We start from the raw sequence: 16,989 nt of genomic DNA, 5'->3' as shown, positions 1-16,989 counted from the left end.
AGGTTTGAATATCAACTGTGTTACTTACTGTAAAGATGAAATGTTAGTTAAAGACAGATACAATTGATAGACACTTATCTTAGCTTTTAACCATGGCCTTTGTCATAAAAAGGAAGAGAAACACACAGATATTCATTCACACAAGCAAGCACAACTCACACACACATGATTGCCATCTCTGGCAGCTTGGACCAGAATGACAGTCATGTGTGCATGAGGTGTGCTTGTTTTTGTGAATGAGTGTATGTTGATTTCTCTTTCTTTTTCTCACAAAGGCTGTGGTGCAAGGTTAATGTGTAAGTGTCTTTTAATTGTGCCTGTCTGCAACTTAACATGCCATCATTATGGTAAGTAGCAATATATCTTTTCCCTGCATTGTTACCGAGCGAGGTGGCGCAGTGGTTAGACACTGGACTCGCAGTTGGGAGGATGACGGTTCAATCCCGCGTCCAGCCATCCTGATTTAGATTTTCTGTGATTTCCCTAAATCACTCCAGGCAAATGCCGGGATGGTTCCTCTGAAAGGGCATGGCCGACTTCCTTCCCCATCCTTCCCTAATCTGATGATACCGATGACCACGCTGTTTGATATTTGTATCATCAGTAAACAAAACAAACTTAGCATCTGGTAATGTTAGTGATGAAAGGTCATTGATATACCCAAGAAAAACTAAGGGCCCTAACATGCAACCATGTGGGACCCGACATGTAATTAGTTCCCAGTTGGATGATGCCTGATAGTTTAATACATGGCTCTTTCCTAATAACACCCTTTGTTTCCTGCCAGAGACATAAAATTTGAACCATTTTGCAGCATTTCCTGTTACACCACAATATTCTAATTTACATTAAAAGGATATTGTGATTTACAGTCACATCCCTTTGACCCATCACAAAATATACCAGTTGCCTGAATTTTTTGTCTAATGAATGAAGTACATTTTCACTGTAAGTGTAGATAGCCTTCTCAATATCAGAACCCTTTAGAAATCTGAACTGTGACTTTGACAGTATGTTATTTGTGATAAGATGGTTATAAAATTTTTGAGAATGCTGGCAAAAGTTAAATTGGATGGAAATTTGACGCAATTTCTTTATCTCCCTTCTTAAACAGTGGATAACTTCAGCATATTTCAACCATTCAGGAAATATTCCACTGATAAACAAGTGGTTACACAGATAGCTTAATATGTTGCTTAACCCAGAATCATATTCTTTAATTAACTTTGTTGATATTTCATTATACCCACTACATGTTTTTCATTTTAAAGATTTTGTGATGGACATTACTTCTGCTGCAGTAGTGAGGGTCAAATTCATATTATGGAAGTTACTTGAAATGTCTGGTTTGAGGTATCCCATGGCAGCATCTACAGAACCTGACAACCTCATTAACAGTAACAGTAACATTTATAAAATGTGTGTTAAAAGTTCTGCAACAGTATACACATCTGTTACCAATGTATCATTTACTCTTAATGCTATTTGCCCCTCTGCAGGCCGGTCGCTGTGGCCGAACTGTTCTAGGTGCTTCATTCCAGAACCGCACTGCTGCTTGGCCACAGGTTCAAATCTTGCCTCGGGCATGGATGTGCGTGTGGTCCTTAGGTTAGTTAGGTTTAAGTTGTTCTAAATCTAGGGGACTGATGACCTCAGATGTTAAGTCCCATAGTGCTTAGAGGCAGAGTCCCTCTTCATGTCTGCTTCTACTGGTCTCGTCTTTCACCATATCCCATATTGTCTTTATTTTGTTATCTGATATGACTATATTCTCCTTGTAATATATTTGCTTTGATATCCATATTACAGTCTTCAATATTTTGCAGTATTTCTTGTAATGTTCTATGGCATCAAAATCAGAACTGTTTTGGATTGACAAATACAGTTTTCTTTTTGTTTTATGAGATACTTCTATTCCTTGAGTAATCCATGGCTTCTTTGTAGACTTTGCTCTAACCTTGGTTAGTTTTTGGGGGAAACAGTGTTCAGATAAGGTAAGCACTTTATTAGCAAAAGTGTTATATTTTTCTTTCATGCCATGAGCACTGTAAATATCACTCCAGGGAATGCCTCTGAGGAGTGTCCTAAAATAATCCATTTTTGGCTTATTGATTACCCTCTTGAGTTCAGATTTAATAGATTTTATATCCTGTTCAGTATTAACATTTAACAGAAGGAACGGCATGTCATGGTCTGAGAGCCCATTGACTATTGTTTTGTAACATAATTTTGTTCATTGTACTTTTCTATAAAGATATTAACAATGGCTGTTTGTGAGCAATTGGCTACCCTAGTGGGTAACTTAACAGTCAGAATTAAGTTGAATGATAGTGTTATTAAATCAAATAAGTTATTATTGGGAGAGTCTTTAAGGAAATCTAGATTGAAGTCACCAGAAACCACTATTTCTTTGTTTTTGGTTTTCTAAATGGGCCAGTACAGCTTCAAGGTGGTTTATGAACAGATTAAAGTTACCTGCAGGTCCTTGGTATACACTTAATGTTATGAAGAACTTTTTGTGAAATTCTACTTGTGTTGCACATGCTTCCATATGCTGTTCTAGGCAAAATTTATGAATGTCTGTGTTCTTAAATTTATGTATGTGGCCACTACTCCTTTCTCCATTTCTACTCTACAGAAGTGAGATGCTAACCTAAATCCTGTAACACTTAAAAGTTCTATACCAGTGGTCACATGATGTTCAGAGAGGCAGACTATGTCAGCTGGGTTTGAGTACTCTAATTAATCTATGCAGATAATTAATTCATTAATTTTAGTTCTCAGTCCACGAATTTTTTGATGCAATGAAGATAGCTCACATTTTACTTTACTGAGTTAAACCTGGGTTCTGCTGATTGTTGAAAATTCTTAACCAACAGCTGTTTATGCTGATGTAATAAACTAGAATTATGTTTTTTTGGTTTCTTTCTCAAACTGAAGGTTTGTCTCAGTCTTTTAAAACTTGGTTTCTTTCTGTCTTTCCTATCCTAAAATAGGGTCTTTTGTGAACCCTATAACCACTGGTATTTTATCACTCATGACATTGCCTCCTCCCTTTAACTTTCCTGCTACTTTCCCAGCCAGTTTACCCTTCCCTTTCTTGTTGAGGTGAAGGCTATACCTAGTATAATCCCACCTATTGAGAGAATCAACAGGGATCCACACTAATGTGCGACCCTGCACCCGACATAAGCAGCCATACCAACTCCAAATTAACTCCCCCGACAGAAGAGTTCAAATGAGGTCGGTCATAGTGCCCAAGAACAGATACAAACTCAACACTAGTATGCTTTGATGCTGATGTAATCTTTGCCATGTCACACTCTTACCTTCCCAGGATCTCTGTCAGCACTATTACCTGGCCCACCCACTATAACCACAGTGTCTTCCTTAGTGAAATCTTTGCAAAGTGATCCTAAATCCTCTGTCACCTGTTCCACACCAGCACTAGGTTTAAAAGAATTGGTGACCTGGTATTCTGATCCTAGTTAATCCTGCAAAAGGTGGCCAACACCTCTTCCATAAAAACTACCTAACAACAACACTTTCTTTCTCTTTACTGATTTCCCTACATCCTTACTTTTCAATTTTCTGCTGAAAGTTTGGTGTGCCCTGTCTACACCTACAACTGCTTGAGGCTCACCAGCTTCTAACTGAAACAACAGGTCAAATCTATTTTCCACATTCACCATGAAGCTGACAAATTTCTAGGCCTATTCCTCCTGTTGCCAGTTGCCACTTCCTATCTCTCTGTGCACTTGTCCCTTCTAAACCTGTCAAGACCTCCCCTGGACTTGTCTAACTCAGCCTGAAGGGTGGCAATTTACCCCTCCTCTTCTAGTATCTTCTTATCTCTACTACATATCCTACACAACCAATGATGAGTCTCATTTACTTCCCCTACTCCCACGGCACTATAGTCACCCACATGGAAACAACTACAGCACCCATCACACAGAGGCCCCAATCTAGCAATTCTATGGCAAGTCAAGCACTTTCCACTCAGTCCACTATTGGTTAACTTTTGATAAGCCTCATTAATAGTTTGTAGGCAAACATCAGCATACTGCTACAATAGTTTACTGTTGTATTTCTATGAGCAGTAAAACCCTAACCACACAGTTCACAATCTTTCAAATACATTGAACAGACACTGTCATTGTTTTAACACATGGCGTACTGGTGTTACACTTATTTCACAGTTAAGTTGATGCATTGTTGTTGACCTAACCAATACAGCTTCCTTGTCTGAAAATCAGCCATGGACTGACTATCTTGGGACCAAAAATTGGGCCTTTATACACTGCTGGCCATTAAAATAGCTACACCAAGAAGAAATGCAGATGATAAACAGGTATTCGTTGGACAAATATATTGTACTATAACTGACATGTGATTACATTTTCATGCAATTTTGGTGCACAGATCCTGAGAAATCAGTATCCAGAACAACCACCTCTGGCCGTAATAACGGCATCGATACACCTGGGCATTCAGTCAAACAGAGCTTGGACGGCATGGACAGGTACAGCTGCCCATACAGCTTCAACACGATACCACAGTTCATCAAGAGTAGTGACAGGCATATTGTGACGAGCCAGTTGCTCGGCCACCATTGACCAGACATTTTCAATTGGTGAGAGATCTGGAGAATGTGCTGGCCAGAGCAGCAGTCGAACATTTTCTGTATCCAGAAAGGCCCGTACAGGATCTGCAACATGCGGTCTTGCATAATCCTGCTGAAATGTAGGCTTTCGCAGGGATCGAATGAAGGGTAGAGCCACGGGTCATGACAGATCTGAAATGTAACGTCCACTGTTCAAAGTGCCGTCAATGCGAACAAGAGGTAACCGAGACGTGTAACCAATGGCACCGCATACCATCACACTGGGTGATACGCCAGTATGGCGATGACGAATACACGCTTCCAATGTGCGTTCACCACGATGTCACCAAACATGAATGCGACCATCATGATGCTGTAAACAGAACCTGGATTCATCCGAATAAATGACGTTTTGCCATTTGTGCACCCAGTTTCGTCGTTGAGTACACGATCGCAGGCGCTCCTGTCTGTGATGCAGCGTCAAGGGTAACCGCAACCATGATCTCTGAGCTGATGGTCCATGCTGCTGCAAACGTCATCGAACTGTTCGTGCAGATGGTTATTGCCTTGCAGACATCCTCATCTGTTGACTAAGGGATCGAGACGTAGCTGCACGATCCGTTACAGCCATTCGGATAAGATGCCTGTCATCTTGACTGCCAGTGATACGAGGCCGTTGGGCTCCAGCACGGCGTTCCGTATTACCCTCCTGAACCCACCGATTCCATATTCTTCTAACAGTCATTGAATCTCGACCAACGCGAGCAGCAATGTAGCGATATGATAAACCGCAATCGCAATAGGCTACAATCCGACCTTTATCAAAGTCGGAAACGTGATGGTACGCATTTCTCCTCATTATACGAGACATCACAACAATGTTTCACCAGGCAACAACGGTCAACTGCTGTTTATGTATGAGCAATCGGTTGGGGACTTTCCTCATGTCGGCACGTTGTAGGAGTCATCAGCGGCGCCAACCTTGTGTGAATGCTCTGAAAAGCTAATCATTTACATATCACAGCATCTTCTTCCTGTCAGTTAAATTTCACATCTGTAGCACGTCATCTTCGTGGTGTAGCAATTTTAATGGCCAGTAGTGTATATCATCAAAATAATAGGTACTGAACCTATACATCGTTTGATGTTAAATTTACAGAAATTACAATTAAAACACCACTCATTCAATTAACTGAATATATCAAAAAATTCCTTCTTTTTAACAATTTCTTCCACTATGAGGGTTAAGCTGAATTATATGTTTAAATGATAAAATTAACAGATATAGTTATACAAACAATACTTTTGACATACCTGGTAATTACTTTGTAATCAATTGAGGGCTGGCTTTGCTATCATATATTTGAATAGAGCCAAATAGATACTTTAAGAATACTAGTGGTTGTTCCTCCAAAGGTTTATAATTAGTACAGAATTTATATTTGTTTGTAAGTCAACAATAGAATTTAAGTTATGGAACAATTGCTGATTTCACCCTATAACTAAAGATATTAACTAGGAATAGTCAAAATGAATTAGAAAATCAATTACATACATAAAACTAAACACAAAACTAGATCTGGTGCTATATTCTTTACAATTGAGGGCCAACCTTTCTCTTTTATGAAAGTGCAGATTACACTCACATATGTTAATCTTAATTAGTTAAAATGAAAAAAATGAATTTAAGGAGGCAGATGGCTAAACAAGAGGGTAAGTAACAAGATCCCAGCTTGCTTCATCACCTTAATCCCTGATTGGATTGACCAGATAGATGTTGCAAATAGCTAACTGGGCATTTAAATGAGCACAAGTGACCCCAGAAAGTGAGTTAAGAATCTACACACAAAAAATATTACATAAGAAATCTCATCAAAAACTACTCTACATATGTAATTCAAATTTCTTCTTATATGAAATGGCCATACAAAATATGTACATACATTGTATTGTACAATGGCACCAAATACCCATAAGCTATACTTTTAATAAAAATTAGGCATCTTGACTATAGTACAAAAGATGGGGACCAGTAAAAATTTTAAAATCAGGTACACATTACACTACAAAACATTACTCTAGGTCATAACTGTCTGAAACTGGTTAAACTTGAAAGATTTGGGCTTCTTTCCCCTTTGCAAAATCACTGAAATGCCAAGTCCTGGTTGGAAATTGACATACACTCCTGGAAATTGAAATAAGAACACCGTGAATTCATTGTCCCAGGAAGGGGAAACTTTATTGACACATTCCTGGGGTCAGATACATCACATGATCACACTGACAGAACCACAGGCACATAGACACAGGCAACAGAGCATGCACAATGTCGGCACTAGTACAGTGTATATCCACCTTTCGCAGCAATGCAGGCTGCTATTCTCCCATGGAGACGATCGTACAGATGCTGGATGTAGTCCTGTGGAACGGCTTGCCATGCCATTTCCACCTGGCGCCTCAGTTGGACCAGCGTTCGTGCTGGACGTGCAGAACGCGTGAGACGACGCTTCATCCAGTCCCAAACATGCTCAATGGGGGACAGATCCGGAGATCTTGCTGGCCAGGGTAGTTGACTTACACCTTCTAGAGCACGTTGGGTGGCACGGGATACATGCGGACGTGCATTGTCCTGTTGGAACAGCAAGTTCCCTTGCCGGTCTAGGAATGGTAGAACGATGGGTTCGATGACGGTTTGGATGTACCGTGCACTATTCAGTGTCCCCTCGACGATCACCAGTGGTGTACAGCCAGTGTAGGAGATCGCTCCCCACACCATGATGCCAGGTGTTGGCCCTGTGTGCCTCGGTCGTATGCAGTCCTGATTGTGGCGCTCACCTGCACGGCGCCAAACACGCATACGACCATCATTGGCACCAAGGCAGAAGCGACTCTCATTGCTGAAGACAACACGTCTCCATTCGTCCCTCCATTCACGCCTGTCGCGACACCACTGGAGGTGGGCTGCACGATGTTGGGGCGTGAGCGGAAGACAGCCTAACAGTGTGCGGGACCGTAGCCCAGCTTCATGGAGACGGTTGCGAATGGTCCTCGCCGATACCCCAGGAGCAACAGTGTCCCTAATTTGCTGGGAAGTGGCGGTGCGGTCCCCTACGGCACTGCGTAGGATCCTACGGTCTTGGCGTGCATCCGTGCTCCGCTGCGGTTCGGTCCCAGGTCGACGGGCACGTGCACCTTCCGCCGACCACTGGCGACAACATCGATGTACTGTGGAGACCTCACGCCCCACGTGTTGAGCAATTCGGCGGTACGTCCACCCGGCCTCCCGCATGCCCACTATACGCCCTCGCTCAAAGTCCGTCAACTGCACATACGGTTCATGTCCACACTGTCGCGGCATGCTACCAGTGTTAAAGACTGCGATGGAGCTCCGTATGCGACGGCAAACTGGCTGACACTGACGGCGGCGGTGCACAAATGCTGCGCAGCTAGCGCCATTCAACGGCCAACACCGCGGTTCCTGGTGTGTCCGCTGTGCCGTGCATGTGATCATTGCTTGTACAGCCCTCTCACAGTGTCCGGAGCAAGTATGGTGGGTCTGACACACCGGTGTCAATGTGTTCTTTTTTCCATTTCCAGGAGTGTAGTTTATGGACTCATCATCTTAGTGTCTAAAATATGTACATCACCTCTAGCAAAAACTCAAGATGTGTAGTAGCATAGATTTACAAAATGTTACATTATGAAAAAAAAAATAGTCACCACCTCATGACTTAATTACTATTCAAATCAAAAACAAGGGGATGGAAGTTGTACCAAATCATTGCCCTACTTCTCCATTCAACTCTGAGTGCTACTCTCATTCAACCAGAAAATGAAATCCTTGCAAAATCACAAGATGTTACCAAATAGTTGACCTGTCAGATTATTCACAAGACTCTAGCACCACCATTATCAGTTAATCACCAAAATTACTTTTTTTCATCCCAGTATTACCACTTTGAGCTCATAATTACTCAGAACACAAATAGAAGTTTTCAGATAACCTATAGATCTGATAATGCAGTGTTATATGACTTGTATCTCACTAAAATATTGTTCCTTCTATTAAGCTTTCATTCCCAGCTGCAGTGTCATGAATTGCACAATATACACAGTACTCATTGTTGCCTAGTTCAAAATTATATCATGAATACAGTTACACCACATTTGTTTGTGTACAGTTAGCTTTTTCATTACTCAATCATGTCTGTCAGCTCCATTATTTTACTTACCTCTCTTACCTCGTTAACTAGTGGAGTGCATTTTCAAAAAAACATCCCTACTGCAAAGACAGGCACCCTAACCATTAAGACCCTAACATGATTCATTATTTTATTATTTCATTATTGCTTAATTATCTAATAAGCGCCTGCTGTGCTTATTCAGTGCAAAATTGAGACTACTGAAAAACACTCCACAGTAATAGATCCTTATGCTAAGGCAAACTGAGCTCTTATTACTGACCATACAAAACTATCAATTAGAAAAACTTATTTCACTGTGTTCCATCAAATTGCTTGAGATTCTAGCCTGAAGTGCAATATACATACAAATCTTGCATATTCTTTCCACACGCATTACTGCAGGCACCCATGAGCTGATTAATTCAGATGTTAATGATAGTTTTCAGATAATCTACACCTTCTCCACATATGCTAACACATTTCATTTTCAGTTTGCCTTACCTCTTTGTTTGACAGAATGTCTTTAACCATGCTACCAATTTACTTTCTTCCATCTTATGATTCCATTACTTATAACTAACACAACATAATATACAACTTGAGAAACCTTTTCTAAAATATTCCTATACTAAAGTATCCTGCTGTACAAAATCACATGAAAGCCAAAGATGTAATGTTGCTGATTCACTTATAACCTACAAATAGAATAGGAGAAGAGTTTGACTGTCTCAGGAAACATGAAAGTAGAGACAGACAGCTGAAGTAAGCATTGTCACCACTTAGTGAATCCAACACAGAATGTTGAACCACCTACTTGCTATTTGCATAAGAAATTAGTCCCAAATATTACCTCTATGCTGGGATTTTAAATTACCAAGAAATTGCACACAGGCAGCTGTCCCGCCAATTCCACAGTTAATAGTACTTCTTGTTTCACACTCCTTGATAGCTTACCAGTAGCACCAACAATTTTTATTCCAGACACATGCATCAGGTGCCTCCTGTGTTCTGTGTTCTTAATAGATTCAAAAAATGCCTGTGAAATGCCATTCAAATCACTACCACTGTCCAGTAAATGCTTAACATGTATAACTTGTACACTTGCTGTTATTACAGGGTGCCACACTTCCTTTTTGCTTACCATGTGATCTTCTTCAGACAACAAATCTTCATTAATCCTTTCCCTGGAAATATGGCCAGTCCACTATTGGTTAACTTTCGATAAGCCTCATTAATAGTTTGCAGGCAAACATCAGCATACTGCTACAATAGTTTACTGTTCTGTCATTGGTGTTACATTTATGTCACAGTTAAGTTGATGCATTGTTGTTGACCTAACCAATACAGCTTCCTTGTCTGAAAATCGGCTGTGGACTGACTGTCTTGGGTCCAAAAATTGGGCCTTTATATATCATCACAATAATAGGTACTGAAACTATACATCGTTTGATGTAAATTTAAAGGAATTACAATTAAAACATAACTCATTCAATTCACTGAATATATTGAAAAATTCCTTCTTTTTAACAGTTTCTTCTACTACAAGCGTTAAGCTGAATTATTTGTTTAAATGATAAAATTAACAAATATAGTTATACAAACAATACTTTTGACAGACCTGGTAATTACTTTGGAATAAATTGAGGGCTGGCTTTGCTATCATATATTTGAATAGAGCCAAATAGATACTTTAAGAATACCAGTGGTTGTTCCTCCAAAGGTTTATAATTAGTACAGAATTTATATTTGTTTGTAAGTCAACAATAGAATTTAAGTTATGGAACAATTATTGATTTCACCCTATAACTAAAGATATTAACTAGGAATAGTCAAAATGAATTAGAAAATCTATTACATACATAAAACTAAACACCAAACTAGATCTGGTGCTATATTCTTTACAATTGAGGGCCAACCTTTCTCTTTTATGAAAGTGCAGATTACACTCACATATGTTAATCTTAATTAGTTAAAATGAAAAAAATGAATTTAAGGAGGCAGATGGCTAAACAAGAGATCCATAACTCGAAGAGGTGACATCATTTAATGATTGAATTGTCTGATGATGATGATGATGATTATGATGTTAATAGTAATTAGTTAAAATGAAAAAATGAATTTAAGGAGGTAGATGGCAAAACAAGAGAGAAAGTAACAACATCCCAGCTTGCTTTGTCACAAGTTGCTGTATAATTCTTTTATATTCACAGACTTACCATCTCAACCTACTAATGTCCATGTACTAGGACAAGATAGCAGGAAAATCAGCATTGCATGGAATCCACCAGATGATGGCAACAGTCCAATAACTCGATATGTGCTGCAATACAATCCTACTCAAGGTGAGGTCATATTCTAGCCACTATTGTGTCACTAAAGAGGTAGTTTGTGTATGTCATATCCACTTACATTTGCACTTCTTTTACTTTCCATTTTTCAGTTTCATGGCAAGGTCCATCTCAAGAAATGACTGTTGATGGCAAACAGAACAGTGCTGTGGTGTCTCAGTTGCACCCAGCAACACTCTACAGCATTCGTGTGGTTGCTGAGAATAATCTTGGCCCTGGTGCCCCAAGCCAAGAAATGCTGGCACGCACTGAGGAAGAGGCTCCTACAGCACCACCACGCCATGTAACTATTGATGCTGTAAGCTCCACACAGCTTATGCTTACTTGGGATGCACCTCCAGAGGATCACCTGAATGGCATGCTGCTTGGACATTATGTTGGTTTCCGCCAAATAGGGTGAGATTCATTACACCTGTCTCAACTGCAAGAAGGCCAATAGTACTATTGTTACTGAATCTGCAAGTGATAAGTGAGAATGAAAGGAAGTGAACACATATGTTCCATTGCAAATGAAGCAATCTTCAGGCTTTCACTCACTTGCAGTGTGTTACAAAAATAAACATCTCTCTGTAGTGGCTATTTCATGAAAAAAAAAAATTAAGATGTGTACATAAATGCCAAATAGCCAAATTATATTGCAATAACATGGGATATTTAGTGGATGCAAAAAAGATAATGGCTAACAGTCATAAGTTTGTTTGACTCATGAGAGGGTATTTAGAATTTTTTTTTGAGAAATCTGAACAGAAAGGTACTCGAACAAACAAAATGTCTATCAGCTCACAAAAACATGCATACTGACACATTCACTTCTGACCTAGTTTATGTTTGTTGATGAACATCAAGGTGGAAAATGACTGTGGCTTAAAAAATGAATCTAGAATCCAAAATGCAAAAAATTGTTGACATACATATGGAATTTCAAGAACTCTTTTGTACTGATAACTCTGTGAATGTGTGTCAACATGTATAGGCTTCTTTCTATGTGTGTTCATGTTTTGGTACCCTACTTTGTGCAAACACTCTGTATTTCTTAATCCTGGTGATTTATGAACATTATCTGCAGCTGCAATTTTGTTGCTAAAACAGATATATTCATTGTTCTAATTTCAGAGAATCTGAAGGAAAGGTACACTATAACTATACAACAGTACCATGGAAAGGATATGGGAAAGAAGAGTACCATCTAGAATCATTAAAGAAGTATAGCAAATATGGTGTTGTTGTCCAAGCTTTTAATAGCCGAGGACCAGGACCACTTTCAGAAGAAGTTGTGGCTCAGACACTGGAAGATGGTGAGTCACAATGTCTATCATTTTTCAGTTTTGTTAGGGAGTTATATTTTTGGCATTGCAATATCCACAAGATTTCATGATTAATTCATTTGCAGCCTGTATACATTCTGGTACATGGATCTCCTGTGATCACTGTGTTTCAGACAGCACTGAGGTTGGATTTTGCATAACTGTAACTCACTTGTAATTTCCCGGTTTGTTTGAAAATGATTTAATTAAAATGTCAATGTGGATCTGAGTACTCATCAGTGTAGCTTTGGAAACAACATCATGAATCTGAACATTGATTTTAAGTTTCTGATAAATATGAAACTACTTATTATGAAATCATGATAATCTTACAGCAAGTTAAAATCAGTAATGTTGTGCAAAAGGATAAAATTTTATCTTCTCATCTCTGCCCACATGCATATATGCATGGGTAAAAAGGAAGTGTGGAACAAAGATTAAAGTTTACTATTTCAAAACGTTGAAGTCATTATGATTGGTACAGTCCGCCGCTCGTGGTCTCGCGGTAGCGTTCTCGCTTCCCGAGCACGGGGTCCCGGGTTCGATTCCCGGCGGGGTCAGGGATTTTCACCTGCCTCGAGATGACTGGGTGTTTGTGTCGTTCTCATCATTTCATCATCATCCAGGAAAGTGGCGAAATTGGACTGAGCAAAGATTGGGTAATTGTACGGGCGCTGATAACCACGCAGTTGAGCGCCCCACAAACCAAACATCATCATCATCATCATGATTGGTACATGTGCTTGTTTGGGCTTAATGAGATTAAAATTAGCCATGGGGTAATCAAAAGACACATCATACATTGACTTGAAATGATTTTGGCAAAATCATGGAAAACCTAGTTCTTGTTAGCCAGACGGGGGTCTGAAATTCACTCTTGCCAAATGTTGGCTTCCACTTAATAGGTCAGGGGCCATTTACATACAGGAGGCTGCTACGTGGGTAGCAGTGGATGTGTGGAGTGAACTGGATGGTTTTTCTGGATTAGAGGGTCTTGGAAAACTGGAGAAATGCTGCAGGTCAAACACAGAATGACAGTAGATCTAGGAACAATTAGTATTACAGCTGCAAATTTTCATAGCTGTGTTAGGAAAGAACCACCACTCCAGGCACTAATAGAAAGCACTGAAGGTCAAATTGTTATAGGTACTGAAAGGTGGATGAAACTGAAGATAAGTGCACTAAAATCTTTTTACAAAGGTCCTAATGGGATTCAGAAAATATAGATTAAATACAGTTTGTGATGTAGGGTTTGTTGCTGTTAGAAGTAGTTTGTTCTGTAGTGAAACTGAAGCAGATAGTTTCTAAAAGCTTGTATGATTAGAGGCTGTGACTGACTACTGGAATAAATTAATAATTGGTTCCTTTTACCAAACCACTGGTTTAGATGATGCAGTTGCTGAAAGGTTCAAAGAAAACGTAAGTCTCATTTCGAATAGGTACTCCATTTATGCAATTATAGTTGGTGTTTACTTCAGTCTGTCCTCAGTATGTTGGAGGGAATACATGTTTAAAGTTGGTGGTAGACATAAAACATTGTCCATATCTGTACTAAATGCTTTCTCTGGAGCTTATTTCAAGCAATTGCATCAGGAGCCCTTTTGTAGTGTAAGAGGTTGCAAAAATTTATGTGACCTTTTAGCAACAAATAATCCACAGTAAATAATGAACATCATGGTAGATATAGGGATTTGTCAACAAAAGATTGTTGTAATGAGACTGAATATCATAACATCCTAATGCACCAAAATTAATTGCAAGGTATATCTATTAAAAATAGCATATAAAAATTCACTTACCACCTTCCTAAGATATAGTATCCACTCCTTCCAAACTAACTATGTAAGTACACAAAATATGTGACACACATTCAAGGAAATACTATTAATGGAGAGATTTATGCCAAATGAATTAATAAGAGATGGAACTGATGCCCCATTGTATACAAAGCAGTTGAGAGCGGTGTTGCAGAAGCAACGAAAACAACACGCCTAATTTAAAAGAACACAAAATCTGCAAGATAGACAATTTTTTACTGAAGCTCAGAATTTAGCATGGACTTCAATTGAGATGCTTTTAATAACATCCCCAATGAACCTCTCACTCGAAATCTTACAGAAAATTCAAAGAAATGCTGGTCATATGTAAATTACACAAGTGGCAAGACATGATCAATACCTTCACTGCAAAATATCAGTAGGAATATTACAAAAGACAGCACCACTAAAGCAGAGTTACTAAGCATGGTTCTCCAAAATTCCTTCACCAAAGAACATGAAGTAAATATTCCAGAATTTGTATCAAAAACAGCAACAAACATGAGAAATGTAGAAGTCTCTATAGTCAGTGTAGCAGAATAACTTAAATCACTTAATAAAGCAAGTCTTCTGGTCCAGATTGTAGAAGTTAGGTCCATTTCAGAGTATGCTGATACAATAGCTACAAACTTAGCAAACATATAAAACCCTCGTATAACAAAAGATCCATACCTAAAGTGTGGAAAATTGCACAGGCCACACCAATGCTCAAGAAGGGAAATAGGAGTAATCCGCTCAATTATAGACCCATATCATTGACACTGATTTGCAGTAGGACTTTGGGGGCATATACTATGTTCAAACATCATGAAATACCTCAAAGAAGACAATCTATTGACACAGTCAGCATGGATTCAGAAAATATCATTCTTGTGAAACACAACTTATTGTTTATTCACACAAAATAATGAGTGCTATTAACAGAAGATCTCAAATTGATTCCATGTTTTTAGCTTTCCAAAAGCCTTGTGACTCCATTCCTTGCACATGGCCTCTAATCAGAGCATATGCAAATCGAGTATCATCTCAGTTGTGCAATTAGATTCATGATTTCATGCCTGAAATGTTACAGGTCATAATAATAGTGGAAAGTCATTGAGTGAAACAGAAGCTGTATCTGGCATCTGCAAAGGGCCTCTGCTCTTTCTCTGTTATATAAATGATTTAGAAGACTGTCTGAGCAACCCTCTTAGACTGTTTGCAGATGATACTGTGATTTACCATTTAGTGAAGTTATCAGAACATCAAAATCAATTGCAAAATGATTTCAAGAAGATATTTGTATGTACAGAAAGTGGCAATTGACTCTATACAATGAAAAGTGTGAGGCCATATACATGAGTACTAAAAGGACTCCATCAAATCTCATTTGCATGATGAATTATACACATCTAAAGGCTGTTGATTTAACTGAATACGTAGGGATTACAGTTATCAACAACTTAAATTGGTATGATCGTATAGAAAGTGTTTTTGGGAAGGTGAACCAAAGACTATGTTTTCTTGGCAGAACACAGCTCATTTTGTGTTATTGCTAAATATGGGAGACAGTGTCATGGATATGATACATGAGTTGGGATGGCAATCATTAAAACAAAGTGAAAACATTGTGAGGAGATCTTTTCATGAAATTTTGATCACCAACTTTCACCTCCAAATACAAAAATATTTTGTTGGTGCTCACCTACATAGGGAGAAATGATCATCATCATAAAATACAAGAAATCAGAGCTCACACAGAAAGATTGAAGTGTTCATTGTTCCTGAAAGCTACTCTGTAGTGGAATAGCACAGAAATAGTTTGAAGGTCTGCCAGGCACTGAAAATTGGAAAGTAGTCATATAGGTGTATATGTAGATACTGCTGTACATGTTAGTTCATTTCATTAACTGCCATGCCATCTGTGTTGGTCTTACTTATGTTTCAAGAGTGACTGTAAAACCACTATAGGAACATAAAATATTATCATCTTAAAGAAATGAAAGAAGTGTGCGTGCAAGCATTCTCCTGCCGGAAGACAATGTAGAAACAATAATGGCATTTGTTGGATGATGTTATCAATGAATCCTACGCTATTTTTTGTTTCCCCCACAAACCTGTTTTCCTGGATGCCATGAAGAGCACAGGGTGCAGTCAACTGCATATGGTTGCTCACATCAGTACCAGTGATGTGTGTCACTTTGGATCAGAAGAGATTCTCTCTGGTTTCGAGTGGCTAACAGAAGTAGTTAAGGCTGCCAGTCTTGTTTGCAAGATGAAAGCAGGGCTGACCATTTGCATCGTAGTCGACAGGACCGATTGTGGACCTCTGGTACAGAGCCAAGTGGAGGGTGTGAATCAGAGGTTCAGACAGTTCTGTGACTGTGCAGGCTGCCAATTCCTCGACTTACGCCAGAGGGTGGTTGGGTTTCGGGTTCTGCTTCTACATCTACATCTACATTTATACTCTGCAAGCCACCCAACGGTGTGTGGCGGAGGGCACTTTACGTGCCACTGTCATTACCCCCCGTTTCTGTTCCAGTCGCGTATGGTTCACAGGAAGAACGACTGTCTGAAAGCCTCTATGCGCGCTCGAATCTCTCTAATTTTACATTCGTGATCTCCTTGGGAGGTATAAGTAGGGAGAAGCAATATATTCGATACCTCATCCAGAAACGCACCCTCTCGAAACCTGGACAGCAAGCTACACCGCGATGCAGAGCGCCTCTCTTGCAGAGTCTGCCACTTGAG

General features: G+C 39.4%; 1 protein-coding gene across 1 annotated transcript in view; it reads left to right on the top strand.

Annotated features, from left to right (window-relative positions):
• LOC126184293 (Down syndrome cell adhesion molecule-like protein Dscam2) overlaps positions 1–16,989 on the top strand; it is a 595,669-nt gene that overhangs the window by 372,295 nt on the left and 206,385 nt on the right. Inside the window, exons 16-18 of the mRNA XM_049926671.1 lie at positions 11,001–11,132; positions 11,231–11,534; positions 12,252–12,433. Coding sequence (XP_049782628.1) covers positions 11,001–11,132; positions 11,231–11,534; positions 12,252–12,433 — 618 coding nt within the window. The remainder of the gene's footprint in view (positions 1–11,000; positions 11,133–11,230; positions 11,535–12,251; positions 12,434–16,989) is intronic.

Source organism: Schistocerca cancellata, chromosome 4, assembly GCF_023864275.1.
Source record: "Schistocerca cancellata isolate TAMUIC-IGC-003103 chromosome 4, iqSchCanc2.1, whole genome shotgun sequence".
Lineage (NCBI taxonomy): Eukaryota > Metazoa > Arthropoda > Insecta > Orthoptera > Acrididae > Schistocerca > Schistocerca cancellata.
Note: the sequence above shows the minus strand (reverse complement) of the source record. Positions and strands in the feature narration are given on the sequence as shown.